At 38.6% G+C, this 15,779-nt stretch overlaps 1 protein-coding gene across 11 annotated transcripts in view; it reads right to left on the bottom strand.

Moving 5' to 3' along the window:
* The window catches only part of ncor1 (nuclear receptor corepressor 1), a 106,691-nt gene that overhangs the window by 78,216 nt on the left and 12,696 nt on the right, over positions 1–15,779 (bottom strand). For all 11 annotated transcript variants that reach the window (XM_055200006.2, XM_055199998.2, XM_055200000.2 and 8 more), the window contains exons 2-9: positions 15,166–15,373; positions 8,318–8,409; positions 7,916–8,117; positions 7,570–7,749; positions 6,303–6,416; positions 3,294–3,350; positions 3,152–3,204; positions 1,558–1,624 (exon numbers count right to left, since the gene is read on the bottom strand). In XM_055200006.2, coding sequence (XP_055055981.2) covers positions 1,558–1,624; positions 3,152–3,204; positions 3,294–3,350; positions 6,303–6,416; positions 7,570–7,749; positions 7,916–8,117; positions 8,318–8,409; positions 15,166–15,273 — 873 coding nt within the window. In that variant the 5' untranslated portion in view covers positions 15,274–15,373. The remainder of the gene's footprint in view (positions 1–1,557; positions 1,625–3,151; positions 3,205–3,293; positions 3,351–6,302; positions 6,417–7,569; positions 7,750–7,915; positions 8,118–8,317; positions 8,410–15,165; positions 15,374–15,779) is intronic.

Below are 15,779 nucleotides of genomic sequence, written 5' to 3'. Positions count from 1 at the left end.
GCCTTAGTTTAATTAGGAAATTTAACTAGTTTTAACAAACATGCCTTACTAAAAACATCACCTGTGTGCATTTTTAGGTAAAACAAAGGGCACTGATGTATTTTAAGATATGTAAGTGCAAGTTGTTTTCAGTTTGGAGAGTTCTTAAAAGTGTTTAAGTCTAGGACTAGTCTAATCCCTGTCCGGGAAACTGCCCCCAAATGTGCTCGCCTGAAAGATGGACGGACATATGTATGTCAGATTGTTTGAGAGTGAGTAAATCATGAGGTAATTTTGATATTTAGCTGGAGAATTTCTTTGACACACTGGCTTAACCTTCAAGGTGAGTGAGCAATAAAAAAAACTTTGCACAGCTGAAGTGGCAAAGAATGCCAGTACAGCAACAAAAGACTGCCTATTCACCTTTTTTGAAGTAAATGTGGGCGCCCCCATCTTTAAGCTCTTTGTGTAATACTTCCGATGAGCCACTAAAGCTAATGGTAGTCGTACTGCAAGTGACACGGGCGTGTCGTTTTGACTGGCTAGTTAATGAAATCCAGAAAGACGGGCATAATTTGTGCAGTTAAAGGTTCAAATAATAACACTACTCTTAATGTTTTGCACATATATTTTTATGATGTTTTAAATGAGAAAGCAAATAATTTCCTAAATTAGGCCATGTCTCCCTCTAGTGCATAAGCAGCTGATGTTATATAATACATTCATGCACATTTAACACAAAATAAAAATATAACTAAATAAATGTAATTAATAGGTTTATTGTGGTTTGTACTTGTCAAATAAATCATAATGTGTTGAATAAGAAACATACTGCTCCTGACTGTCAGGTGGAAGCGCCACATTCACGTGATAAGCTTAGATTATAGCTGTGTCCCAATTCGAAGGCTCAACCTTCGAAGGATATATTCTAAGACCGACTGCGTCGGGGGCTAGTAAGGCTAGGATCAAATGGATATTTCAAACGGGATCGGGACATTTCAAACATTTGCATGAAAAAGGTAAAACAAACTATTCTTGGTCCTTTTAGGTACAAACACTTTCCCAATGTACAGGTACACATCTGTGCTTTGATTTTTGCGTATGGAAGACACATCAAACCCGAGAAACAACATTAAATAACTGAATACATTTACATATGATGTATCAGGCCATTTCTGCAGTTCATCCTCCCACTGGGTTATATATGGCGGGTGTAGTGAATATTTTAAAAACAATATTAACTGTTTTTAACCATGTTATGTGCATGCTCCCACGATATTGTTTTCTGCCGGACGGCTATTTAAATAAGTCTCGCACAAAAAAAATTGGGTTCGAAAATAAGGTGGATAGATCATTCGGCAGAAGATCAATAGAAATATACTGGACTGAAATGCAAATAACAGGAATCCAGTTAATAATGAATAAGAAGCCTATTTGCAATTACTTTTTATATGTATTTTTTAAATCATATTCTAGTTTTTTTCATCAACTTCATCTGTCTCTCCTCACAGAGGAGCACTAACACTTTGAAAATATATATCCGTTTTAACAGTCTCAATGCTAAAGGCAGACTCTCACCCTCTGTTTACGTGCATGGTTCCTCCTTTTGAAAAACAGAATCAGCTTCTTCCTCATCGTTTGATTCCTGTAGCAAGAAAAACCTTTGTATTTAAATTCCCCCACATAAAACCAGCCAAAATTGTACACATATCCATAATAACAACTGATACATAACATGCCACAAACAAACAGATCAAGAGATTTCCCAATAAATGTTTTTTGTAATTTTACAAAGACATGCCTTAAACTTACCCTAAGAGCAAATCACTTTGTTCTTTGTGTTTTAAATAGGCATTACACAAAATGCATTAATTCTGGTTAACAATTTATGTAAAACTACACTATTCTAACAGTCAAAACTGTTGATTCAAAGAGCAATGACTGTTCATGCACATCCCCTCGGCCCATCCCTCCCCTCCATGTGTCTGCGTGCAGGACTGGCTGAGTCAACAGGACACATACAAGACAAACTAACCATGACCTCTCTAAATAGTTTCTCTTTAACCCACCTAACACAGACAGGATTTCCGTGAGCGATAACCACACACACTTTCACCTACTAAAGCATGTGTCCGTCTCTTTTGACAGACACATGCTCAAGGGCATATGTCAATCCTATGATGTAGGCTACACACAGTGGTCAGTGTAACTGCTGGCATTTAAAGCTCTCTGTTGGCATGTTGTCTTCATCCAGCCAGCACAAAACCGCAATGCTGATGGTTGAGACTGATGGTGTCTAGTGGCCATTTCTATAATCCTTCCCACTATCGTGTCAAACCGTTTGTCATGCAACCAGTCTATTCCATGCCGATCCAATGGAGACGGTACAGTTGTAGTTTTATTTTCCACAGTGGGGCTGATAATAGAGTGATGATGTATTTTTGTAGGCCAACCCAGAGGTTAGCTCATCAAAAAGCCCATTCATTTTTTCAAATAAAGCTTATTTTTGTGATGTTATCAAAAGTGTTATCAGACATTTGGATTAAGATAAGCTTTACAGATGAACACAACTTCTATGAATTGTGAAAGCTAAGTGTGTTTACTAGTAGAAATAATACTCTAGGCTACATGCAAACTTGTGTAGCAACTTGTTAGGAACAGTCCTTAAAAAGTATAAAAAGTCTCGAGTGGGGGATCTTAAAATGGTTTGCACAACGATGGAAAAGCGCTCACTATGAACCATAGCGTTGAGAGAGATTTACAGTGTTTCTGAGAGAAAAGACATCTGCAAGTTTCTCTCCAGAGAATCTCTCAAAGGATTTCTAGTTTTTAAGGAGACTGATCACAGCTGTTGTGGTCTGCATGGATGAAATGCATAGTTTTTAAAGATGTGTGAATCAGACTAAAATTACTGATTTTAAAATTGTCAGATGCTTGCTTCTGTCTAACTGAAATCAGGACAGATTGCCTTTGTGCACATGCTGGGGCCTGAAATACAACTCATGTTTACTATTCAATAACTCGTCCAACTGGAATTATTATTTTAACTAACTATTTTGAACTAACCAATTGACTGATTAGTCGAAGCAAACACGTATCGCCACATTAGGTAAAGTGTGCGTTAAAATCACATTTAACATTATTTACACAGAGTTTAGGCTCAGATACTCACGTTTTAATGTTGTCATGGTAGACTTTAGTATCAGATGGCTGGTTGTACAGAGGCTTTGAAAAGATAAAGAAGAGGTTACAAGTTCAGATAGATTAACACAGACACAAAATCTATAACCTCGAATAAACTATTTCATACTCACCAGTTCCACTTTAGGACCCAGTCCTTCCAGTATCTTATGGGCTTCTTCTGCCTTTTTCTATGACAGAGAGAGTAGAGATGTAAAGAATGTCCTTGTGGTTAGATGGTCTGACTGCCAACACAGTGTGCTAAACAAACAAACCTTGCTCTCATTTGTTGATTTCAACTTTGATAGAGTATGTGTGAGGTTGTGTGCATGGTGTCTCAGCAGTTGCTACAGAAATGGTTTAAGCAAACTGCTTATTTATCACTTGTTTGCAAAACATTTTGTTCTCCAGGGTCAAAGACAGTAAAAAGAAATATCCCAAAATCACAATTTTCAAACTCCAATGTTCTGTCTGGAAAAGGCCTCAATTTACCAAATCCATATTTAATTGATACAGTTTAGCTTCCTCATGCCACTCTGGGCGATTTTCCCAACCTTTTCTATTAATTTTAATTTCGACACGCTTTTAATTTTATTTAAAAGGACAACCCTAGAGTTAAACATTTGATTTTTACAGTTTTGGAATCCATTCAGCTGATCTCCGGGTTTAGCAGTACCACTTTTAGCATAGCTTAGCATAATCCATTGAATCTGATTAGACCATTAGCATCACGCTCAAAAATGACCAAATTTAAAAAAATGTCAAACTTGACTCTTCTGTAGTTACATCGTGTACTAAGACTGACAGAAAAATAAGTCGCGTTTTTCTAGGCCGATATGGCTATGAACTATAGGGGTGTGCAAAAAATCGATTCACATTTGAATCGCAATTCAAGCATTGCCGATTCAGAATCGATTCTTAGGATTCCAAAAATCGATTCATATATATATTTTTTAACGCCGTGTTACTATCGTCCTGAAATGAGTTGATCTCAGTATTCCCATAGATGGCGCGTCGAAGTCACACTGACGCCTGCACACTCTTGTCACAGTGTTTCCCCACACATTGCTGTGCAGCGCTGCCCAGGTTAACAAGTGCCCAAGTATATCTGGCATCAAATTTTGTCTTTTTTGTTTTTCCGTGATGATGACACTCTTTAATAATGACATTTTGTGTGCGACATAATGAGTTCGGTGTGCGTTCACGGATGCGACGCGAACAAGCTCGTGTCATATTGTATCCTTCATGTATCTGAACTTGAGCAAAGTTTTACCATTATAGGACTTCACGGAGCACCCGCGGCCCATTTGGTTCCGGGGTTGTATTTGAAATGGTCAGTCGGGTCCGGGTCAGTCATAGTTAATTACTCCGGGTCCCGAGTCTGACTAATAGTGTGTGTAAAACCCGAGTCGAACGGAGATTGGCCGTGCGCTACCACGCTAAAGCTAGCTCTTTTCTATTATTATTAATAAAATATATTTTCTAAAACCTATTGCAATGAATGAGCAAAGCTCAAGCTGACTCAAGATTTACAAAACACAAAGCTGTAATGTAAAATCCCCTGTCATTGGGACAGCAAGTAGACTTTTGAATCTGAAATAATGAGTGGATTTAGCTTTTTTTTAAATCGGCAAGAGAGAAATAGAAAGAGAGGCACTTTTCCTGCTTCTGCTCTATCTAATAACCATTATAATACCAGTCACATTTCTAATCTATAGACCTGCACTGTCTATCATTAATATGCTATATTATTGTATCTAATAGAGTTTGATAAAAGGGGTCATCTAATTGCTTCATATCAGTTTTTATTTTTGCATAAAGACATAAAGTAATATCAAACTACATTTAATTTGTTGTGTTTATTTTCTTTAAAATTGTATATCTACTACAATCAGTCACATAGGAAAAAGTAAACTACATTTACATACTGTGAATCGTTTTTGAATCGAAAATCGATTCTGAATCGAATCTTGAGCCTAAAAATCGGAATCGAATCGAATCGTGAAATTTTCTGAATCGTGCACCCCTAATGAACTATACTTTCATTCTGGCGTAATAATCAAGGACTTTGCTGCCGTAACAAGGTGCAATGATATTACGCAGCGCCCTTGGTTACTTTCAATAGCAGGGGACTATTTTCAGGCACTCGTTGCGCCTGCTCCTTGATTATTACGCACATAAAACATGTCTGCGCTGACTGCGTATTTTTCAGTGCAGATGATGCGCTGTGTATGCAAATAAAGAGCCTGTCTGAATAAAAAGAAACGGTCCAAGCAAACAATACAGTATATAGCCTATACAAAAAGTTTGCAATGTCCTCGTTTAGCAAGGTGAAGAGCGTGACCAGAAATGTATGATTCGCAAACTAATAATGACTTATTTGAACGGATTCATTTAGTAGAAACCTAAAAAGAAGTCAATAATAGTGTACATTATCATAAATTGACAAAATTATTAATGAATAATCTAATCAGTATTAAACAAATCATAGAAGAATGTTGAAAGGTTGAATTGTTAAAAGAGAAACAATAGTTGAATTGTTCTGTTCAATTCACTAGACCTAGACCTAAAACTAGACCTAAAACCCATGTTTGATGGGTTTTAGGTCTAGTTTTCACATTTAGACTACATTTCTAAACAATGCCTAATTTCTGCAAAACGTTTAAAAAAAGTGAATTAATTTTTATTTAAATCATGTTGATAACTACGCTTTAATTCTGCCCAGTTACCTTTGCTTCCAACATAAGCAAACAAAAAAGCCTTAAGAACACATTTTCCAGATGCAAGCCTTTTAAAGTGCAGGTGCACACAAACACAAATCCTCACAAAAAGAATGATCGAATAAAGTGAAATTATGCTCATAACAGAACAGTGGCCTCGGCCAATCAGGGTGCACTCACATTTGGCATGAGCAAGGTCATCTTGAACCGTGGCCAAGCTTGATTGTCCTGCATTTACACTATACTTTTTCGATCCAAGCCAGAGCACACTTTTGTCATTAGGAATGTGATTGTTTTGAAGAGAACTGAAAAAAGCTCTCTCTCTCTCAACACCGGTGCGCATCGTAATGTTACTTGATGTCACACAGCCCTCTCACACAAATGCACACAACACTTGTCATGAATACAATTTGAGGCACGTACCCGGTTCTCGTCATAAATGATCTGGACGATGCTGCGATGTTTGTGTTCCACAGGGGGCGGAGTCACTGGCTTTTCTGGCTCTACCGGCTTGGCTGCTTCCTCCTCTAATTGTTGCTAAGAGACAACAAACATGACAATGCACTTTAAACATGAAGCTTAAAACAAGACTGTATATTCAAAATAAATAAAACACTTCACTTGAAAAAACATTCCCAATCTCACATTAATAAAGTATCCGCCCAATAATGATTCGAGCTCCATTAAAAGTGTATGGACTTTAATTTCAACCCATTTAATGTAGTTTTTATCTGCTTGGCACAAGAGGTGCAGTGTAAGTTTGTGCCAAAATGTAACGTATAGTTCAAAGTGTAAAGGTCTGTTCAAAATTCTAACCGTGTGTTTAAACAATAGTCATAGTGACGCTTATTATAGTGGGAGTGATTCTCACAATCCTAAATAATTTGGTTTTGGCTAGTGATGGGGATGAGACCACCTATGCCGAGTCTTGAAGGGTCGAGACCGAGTCCGTTGGTTTTCAAATACAAGACGAGTCTTTGAGGAAGCAACTCTGAGTTGAGAACGAGTCGAGACCAAGACGATAAAAACATGTCAGTTTTCATATTCACGATTTAATATCACCCCAGTTAATAATAAACAATTAGGCTTACAGACTAAGCTAGATTGGGAATTGTTTAGAGGAGCAGTCTTAACGTGTTAATATGGACTATGCTTTTAATATCATTAAAAAAATCTCTACCACATGGATCATCTTCAGCCTATTTTTATTGAGATAAATAAACGGCTCTGATGGCAGTATCTTTGCATTGCACCATGGTATGTCATTTTCAAATAATGCTCGTCAACATTGCATTTTATTATTATTTTTTATATGAACATGAAAGAAATGCGTTGGTCTCTAGGACTCGGTCTGAAATTACGAGTCCTTCTCCTCCCACTGTGGTCCAAGACCGAGTCTTTGAAGGAACAAGTCCGAGACAAGTCAGAGAAAGCAGAAATCGGTCTCGAGACCACTAGTTTTGGCATCAAGCAGAGCAGGAATGGCTTATACAGGTAAGGTAATTGTGATAACCCTGACACTGGGGACAACACAGGCCACAAGGCTTGGTGATAAAGATAAGCACTGTTTGGACTTGTTAATTTTCAAACAAGTCAACATACATTTGGCCTTATATAAAAAAGGACTAAGTAGTAAATGCTTAAGAAGTAAAGAGTCGTACTGTTGCATGTGTTTAGCGAGACTACACACCTGTTTCTTTTTGAGTTTGAAAATCTGCTGCTCAACTTTTGCGATCTCACGGTCCACCCGGTCCATGCTCTGAATCAGCTCCTCCTTGGAGAGTTTGGAAGGTGATGTATCTGCATCTTCAACCACCTGAGGAACTCCACTTGGAGACGTGGCCTCTACCTTCATATTAAACTGGGTTTCCTGTCCCAGAAGAGCAAAGAAGTAACTAACCAGATCCTTCAAAAGCAACAAATATGTGCCAATCATAACAGCCAACGTTCTGATCACAGTACATCAATTTATGTATCGTATATCTAATTTCAATTCATGATACTCTGGTATGTGTGTATTTGTGCCTGCATGTCACCTTCTTGACATCTCCGGTGACCCTGATGTTCTCCTGTATGGCATGTGGAGGGGGCAGAACGACACCAGTGGTTTGAACTCGTTGAAAGTGAGTTTCGGAAATGTTCTCGATGCGGGGACGCTTGGGTTCTGCAGTTTCCTGCTCCTGCTGAGTTGGGGCAGCATGAAACTGCTGCTCGTAGCCGTGCCTGCGCTCTGGAGGCCTGGTAGAGATTTATTACACTCCATTTATTACAATTTTCAAGGAAACATGAAATCTATATGATCTTAGTTATGTCAGAAGACAAAATAGTAAAAAATAAATAAGTAATGGGGTCAAATTAGATTTTATGTTGTCTAGAAATGAGGCCAAAAAGTGTCTCATAGCATAATGTATAATATGTGGGAGGTAGGATGTGGTCACCTCTCTGTCCCGGGGTGAAATTCTGATAATAGTGAAGGTCTGCGACGCTGCTGGTCCTGCAGGGGGGTACGGTAATCCGGAACAGAGAACTCCTTAACACACAAAAACATGTACATTAGATAGGAAGCACTGGCCAAAACAAAAACACAAGTGCTTTATGGGTGACGGCTTAAAGACATGTTGACAGAAAGAGAGAGTGTGTACACATTAGGGATGCTCCGAACAGGATTTTTACAGCCGATACCAATTACCAATTTGTTGTCTTTGTGATCGGCTGATACCAATGCCGATACAGATTCTTCAAGCTGAAATGCAAGCTCTTTGATGACTGTAACTGTTAATAATTTTTCTAGATAAAGTAATAGCACAGATGTTGCCTTTCTTATATTACTTGCATTATTAAGGTATATTATTGTTTTATTAGAGAATCAAATAAATAAGCACAACAAGTATTTCTTCTGCAAAGAGAAATTTGAAGTTAAAAGTAATGAAAATAAAACACTTCACAATCTTTCCTGTATGAATTATACATACATGCATTCGTATGAAGTATAACAGTTCTTCAGTCAAGAGCAGAGAGCGATTTTATTGAGGGAAGAATTAGGTTACTGTAGCTTTAAGACATGTGAGCTGTGAGGAAAATGAAAGCTTAAACTGTCAAAACTTTAAAATGCATGGAAATAATAAACTTTCGGCATGAGTATGCAATCGTCCGCATTAGATATGTGTTATATAAGCTGTTTGATGGAGATGTGAAGACGAGCCATGCTGTTAGGACAATGGCTTATAAAAATGCTCGCACTGGTCAATGGTCTCTAATTGCAGCCGCATTCAGGAGCCCAATGATGACAAAAGTAAACAGAAAGATTGTTTCATGAGATTGGCACATTTCGGAGCATTTCTAGTACACATGAGAGAAAAAATAATAATGCGGCTTTCATACAGGACGCGCTGTGCGCATCGCTATGAAACCCATTCATTTCAATGGGCTTGTGCCATGCATGAGATGTTGTTGAGTTGACCAAAGCGCGAGCTTTGTGGAAACACATATTATTTTAAGTTGGCACGTCAGGTCTTTTTTTAAGTCAGGTAGCTTGTTGTAGGTAGACAGGTGAAAGGTTTGAAAACTCTGCCTACTTTGGTCTGGCCAGCATAGCGCAAAACGATTGGCTGCGTACACCGCATCCTGAGAAAAACCACATAAGACACTAACATGCATGAATCATCTTCACTGAAACACACATAAAGTGCATATCACCAAACTCATTCAAATGAAAAAGTCTACTAACTTGCACTATTCCACTCTAAATTGTGTGATCATAATAGGGCTGTCACTTTTCGTTCGAAAATCGATTGAACAATCGATCGGACCAACCAAAAAACGTTTCGAAAACGAAAATAGGCAATCGATTTTAAACAAATATGTACACTATTAATTTTAAAAGAATTAAACAGTTAAAATATAGATGTAACAAAACTCACAAACAAGCAGAAAAAGAAAATAAAGAATCCCGAAAGTGCAGTAGGTGTGCGAAAGCTAGACAGAAAATACCCAGCAATTTTACACACCTATAGTTTCACGCTTTCAATAGCTGCATCTAGTGTTTTGCAAAGAAAATGGAGGACAACGTCAATAAACCTGTGCAACACGAGACAGCTTCGAAATTGTGACCTTACAGGAGATGATGAGTTATGACAAGGAGCCACCCTTGCGAGCTGACAGCGACCCGCTTTTGAGATGGAAGATTGGCAGTACGAAATACGCAGCTGGCAACGAAGTACCCGAGTTTCCCTGGGACATCAGTGCGGTCGGAGTGCGTCTTCTCAACAGATGGACATAAAGTGAATGAAAAGCGCTCTGCTCTTGACCCCTTAAATGTTGATCAACTTGTTTTCCTGACCAATAATTTGTAATGGCACTAGTCTTTTTGCGCATTTCATTATGCCTGCCTAGTGCCGACTAAGTATCGGTTACGTTTAATAAAAAAATACACAGCATGTTCTCAACTTCAAGTAAGTCTATTTAAAGTTTCATTTTTGAACAGTTGTTTGAAATGGATCGAATCATTATTTAAAATAATTTTTGAATTGCCTAAATCATAAGAGCAGCCGGTTGAACCTGCAGTAATGTTTTTCATTTATGGCAGCAGTCCACTCTGCATATTTTTTTAGAGAATGTTGCACTACTGTTGCTGCACGAAACTTAATGACAATTAAAGCTGCAAGCAGCGATGGAAGGGCCCTCGCACGCATGTGCACCGCTACCCTATGGCATTAGTAAAGCAGTGAACCAGGGGGATATGAATTAAAATGGGTAAATACAGGTGGATATTCAAAAGAAATTTGATGTGCCACAACGCCTGTGTGCAGTAGGTGGCGCTGTGACTGTACCTGATTATTGTTATATTGACGTGTTCAGGCCGGGACCCTTATCAAACTTGTGAAGTCGGGGCCAGATCGGATAATGTATGCCTGAATTACAACAGCTTCCTGTTTCATGGCGAAATATCACACTTTGCCAGGCTGCCACGGACACGCCCTTCAACGAAAAGTCAAGATCTTCGCAATTTATCACGGCAAAGGGCTTAACATCAGTCTGACCAAATATGATGATGATTTGATTAAATCTCTAAGAGCAGTAAATCACAGCGTAAAACATGGCATTTCCTGCTACCTCTAGGTGGCGCTATGACTGATGTTGAATATTGGCACTAAAATGTGTTCAGGTCAAGACCTTTATCAAACATGTGAAGCGTGGGGCAGATTGGACATTGTATGCCTGAGTTATAACAACTTCCTGTTTCATGGCGAAAATGCCGAACTTTGTCAGGCCGCCACGGACACACCCTCCAACGAAAAGTCAAGATCTCCGCAATTTAGCATCGCAAAGGCCTTTAGATGAGATTGACCAAATATGATAATGATCGGATTAAATCTCTAGGAGGAGTTCGTTAAAGTACGACACTTGGAAATGTCAAAAAATGACAGAGAAAATTCAAAATGGCCGACTTCCTGTGGGGTTTAGAGCTTAGCTCCAAGAGACTTTTTTGTAGGTCTTGGGGTGCTAGATGATCCTACCAAATTTCGTATCTGTACGTTTTTCGTAGTGGGGGGGCTGTTCTCTTGAAATTTTGCAGGTGGCGCTATCGAGCCATTTCTACACGCCCACTTCTGACGCCTATACTACATGTAAATTTTCGCCACTTCTGACGCGTGTGCAAATTTTCATGAGTTTTCGGGTATGTTTAGGCCCTCAAAAATGCAATCCATTTCGGAGAAGAAGAAGAAGAAGAAGAAGAAGAAGAAGAAGAAGAAGAAGAAGAAGAAGAAAAATAATAATAATAATAAACGGAGCAAAAACAATAGGGTCCTCACACCCTGGTGTGCTCGGGCCCTAATGAATAAGAAATATTGCTGACTTGTGCATTTCAGGCGCTCTCTTTGCATTTGTCTGTTATTTGGCGTTAAATGGAAACGTCTTTTTTAGACATGGAAAATCGATTCTACAATCGATTCAATGAACACTTATATATTAAAAATCGAAAATGATTTTTTCACAAAAGTGACAGCCCTAGATCATAATCACCATCACTTCATCAGAAAACCATAGACAACAGCAGCAAAAGACTGAGAGCTGTCATGTTTAACTCATTTCTTGAGACCACAAAAGCAATCCGTTCAAATGCATTTTCTACTACATCTTCTGAATGTGGTTGAAAGTGGACAAACTCAAAACGTTTTACACACCATTTACACCTGTATTTAGCATTGTCACAACCTTTTCCAACCTCATTCAACTTTGGACCAATGAAAAGTTTCAAATCCATCAATCAGAAGGGTTTCATTTTAATGTTATAAAATGGATATATCAGCGGCAGCCTCAAATTGTTAATTGGCGACCACTAGGGCTGTGCAAAAATACAGATACAGCTAACTATCATGATACATTTTCCCCCGATAGTGTATCAATATTTCGATCTCTACTATCTATATATCCTCCTGCTCCGCTGCTGTAGTTGTCGCTGTCCAGTCATATACGGCCATTAGACAAATGAGAAAATGGCAGAAAATGTAAAAACACCTGCAGCTTTCAAAGCAGACGTGTGGAAGCACTTTGGCTTTAAAGACACACTATGCAGTTATTTTACTTTAATATAACAGCTTCAAAGTTATTTCGGTGGTAAACAAAGTCATAGTAGGGCGAAGCTCGGAGAGGACGTCGCTAGCAAAACCAGCAATGCAAGCTTGAGAGAACCGCCCCTGACAATTCTTGCGAGAATCACAACTTGCTTTACGGCAACGACATCACACATGTTAGGTGTGATGACTTTGTGTGGCGCTGCAAGAACTAACCACCGGATGACGTCAAAGTACAAAGCACTTTGACGTCATCCGGCTGTTGGTTCTTGCAGCGCTGCATGAAGTCGATCAAGCCTATAACAACAACTGCACGCGTGAAATTGAGAAGTGAGGCTAAACGATTTAAAAGTTAAGAAAGCGCGTTCAGAAGAGAGTAGGAAAACCGCGTTAGGAACCGGACAACGAGTCCCACTCGGTCAGGTTTTTACATCGTTGGCGTGAGCTAAAAGACAGCACTGGATGGGATGCTGATCTGAGGATCTTGTTGACGGACTAGTAAGTAAATCTCTTATTTGTAAACTTGTTTGCAGTCTATGTTGTATGTTGCTGTGCTTGCTTGTAGTATGTCATGCGATTATCATGACAACAGTTGTCAATATCTCACATAATTATCAGGACATAAATAGAGGTTGTAAATAGTGTAAACATGCACAATTTGCAAACTATTATGATAAATAGCAATAATCATGTATAAACAGCTTCATTGGAAGCACGTGATACACGTCTGGATCCGAACCTTACTTCCGGTTTCGTTTTTTTAATGCTCCGACTAGTTGCTAAACTGATCTCTTGAACAAATGCCTCGTCGAAAATAACAAATGTTTTGGTTTCCTAGGTAATCTGTGTTGTTTTGCTTGTTATATAAATAAACTATGTTTAAAGAACTTTGTTGTTATTTATTCTTAGCGGAGTTTACCGGAAGCTACGTGCAGCCGCTTGTTTATGTTGTTACTGCTGAAACGGTCTATAGTGACATTATAACGACCAATGTTATGAAATAATGCAACGTACACAATTAACTTTGTCATGGCATTTTGCGATGTTTACATTACAATAAAAGAACACAAATGAAATAATACAGTAGACATAGACTATAGACTGTTTACTTGTGATTTAGCTGCAATCATGTAAAAACGTTATAAGCCAGCAAACGCGGTACTTTATTATTATATGCACTCTACACTTGGAATAAACTTCTTATTATCCTATTACCATCATCTGTAGTTTAGTAGACAATGCAGTAGCCTAATATTTGTATGAAATTGTGAAATATTACCTGGTCATTATCTTCGGAGGTGTACAAGAGTGGGAGTGGGAAATTATGACAGTTGCAAGTATTCTCCAGCAACTCTAGGGGTCGCTGTTTAGCAAAATCGCCGAAAATGCATAGAGCGCCTTTAAAAAAGTACTTTTTTAAATTCAGCTCTTTTTTTACATTTTTTATTAAAAAAAGAAAAAAGTATTGCAACGTACCGCAACATATTGTATCGTATCGTACCGTGATGGATTGTGTCATGGGCCATGCATCGTGATATGTATCGTATCGTGAGGCCCTTGCCAATACCCAGCCCCAGTGACCACAATAATCACATTTGGCTGTGCTGGCTATAGTACAGCATGATTATTGCAAGATCTGCTGGTATGAGGTCATCACACTGTAATAGACAGACATCCCTCTAGATGCGACTCACACTATATATGATCATCTGTGCTGGGTATTCTAGGCCTAAACTGTTAACAACAACAGAGTAAACACGGCCATGACCATGTCTGCAAACAGGAAATGTGCAAATAATTGAGTAATGCGAATAAAGAGCATGCAGAGAAGAGAGAGAGGAGATGGGTCTGTATATTTCAGCCCTTTTAGCTCTGAGTTATGTACAACAGCGATAACCAAATAGAGTTATAACATTGAAGTCCTGCCATTTCTATCTTCTTTTTATCTAAGACTAAGGGGGTAATGAGGAAGTAGAAAATGAGCATTTTGTAGCCTTTGCATCTTTGAAACAACACAACAATTTGAAAAGCTATATAAATCAATTGGAATCAAATTTATGATCAAATTGTCGAAACGCACGTCCAGCTGTGCAGCTTAGCAATAACATTGGGAAATCCAACAGTAGAAACGCCCATCATGAGCAATAAAACCATCATATTCGTGAACGCCCCATGACACAGCATTCACTGTACAGAGGTAAACAAGTTAGTTGGATGGGTCTAGCCGTTACGTGAGAAGAGGTAAACTGTGTGAAGTAACGTTTTTGTCACATCTGCTTTCACTGACAACTAAAAGTGTAAAGCTGCCACATATTTAATTAAAACTTTTATAAACAAAGTAAATGGGTCATAGATTAGTGTACTTCTAAACTTTATGTATTTTTAAGCACATGTATAAAAAAATCTCTTCCAAACAAATGCTCTCTAGTGTAGGAATGCCCATTCTGTCGAAAGCACCTGCAACTAGCAAATTGGTTTTATATGGGTAATAAAACTATTGATAATTTAAAAAAGAAGACCAAAGGTAAAATAGGACCCTTCTCAGTTGCAGACAATAATAATGGTGCTAGCTTCATGATTCAGAATCTAGAAAGCAAAACATGTAAATATGAGCTTTACACGATGTTACAGTTACAAAACTCCATAAAAATATCTGATCGGACATGTGATTACGAGTACTGTTGGAAGTAAAGTGGGTGCTTGGTACTGACCTGCGGGTGGCGTGATGAGCTGAAGGCATATTGCACTGAGTGTGGTGGGTAACGGCTTTGCTCGCTGCTGAAAGCCCCCTGACTTGGGGGGAAGCCTGAACTGGACATACTGTGGATGTCTGGTGGGGTGCTGGAGGCTCACACTGGGCCTGGAGCACTGCTACTCAATCATGGGCTTAATGTCGGCATGAACGTGCTGCCAAACCACCTAGGAGAGAGAGAAAAAGAGAAAAAGGGGGAAAACATTAGAACATTGTCAGGAGCCAAGGATTCTGGAGGCTTGGGTAAAAAAAAAACTTTCCATGACAGAGCAAGATTTTAAAAGTCTCGGCTCACTAGACACAACCAACCAATCAGCTATTTGCTTAACTGGATTGCTAAGCAAATGTTTTGTTTGGTTGTTTTGTAAAAGTACAGAAGTAAAGTAAGTATGTGATCATTTCTAATGATGCAAATATGAAGGCAATATGATTAAAAGATGGATTGTTGCAATCACTTTGAAGAATGACACCATGCTTTATGGCCATACCCTTCTCCTGTTGTTTTTTGGTCAACAAAACCTTCACCCTTGACTCAAAGAGCTTGCTGCACATTAAATCTTATATAACCCTCTA

This window comes from Misgurnus anguillicaudatus, chromosome 22 (assembly GCF_027580225.2).
Source record: "Misgurnus anguillicaudatus chromosome 22, ASM2758022v2, whole genome shotgun sequence".
NCBI lineage: Eukaryota > Metazoa > Chordata > Actinopteri > Cypriniformes > Cobitidae > Misgurnus > Misgurnus anguillicaudatus.
The sequence above is the reverse complement of the archived record's forward strand: the minus strand, read 5'-3'. Positions and strand labels throughout refer to the sequence as shown.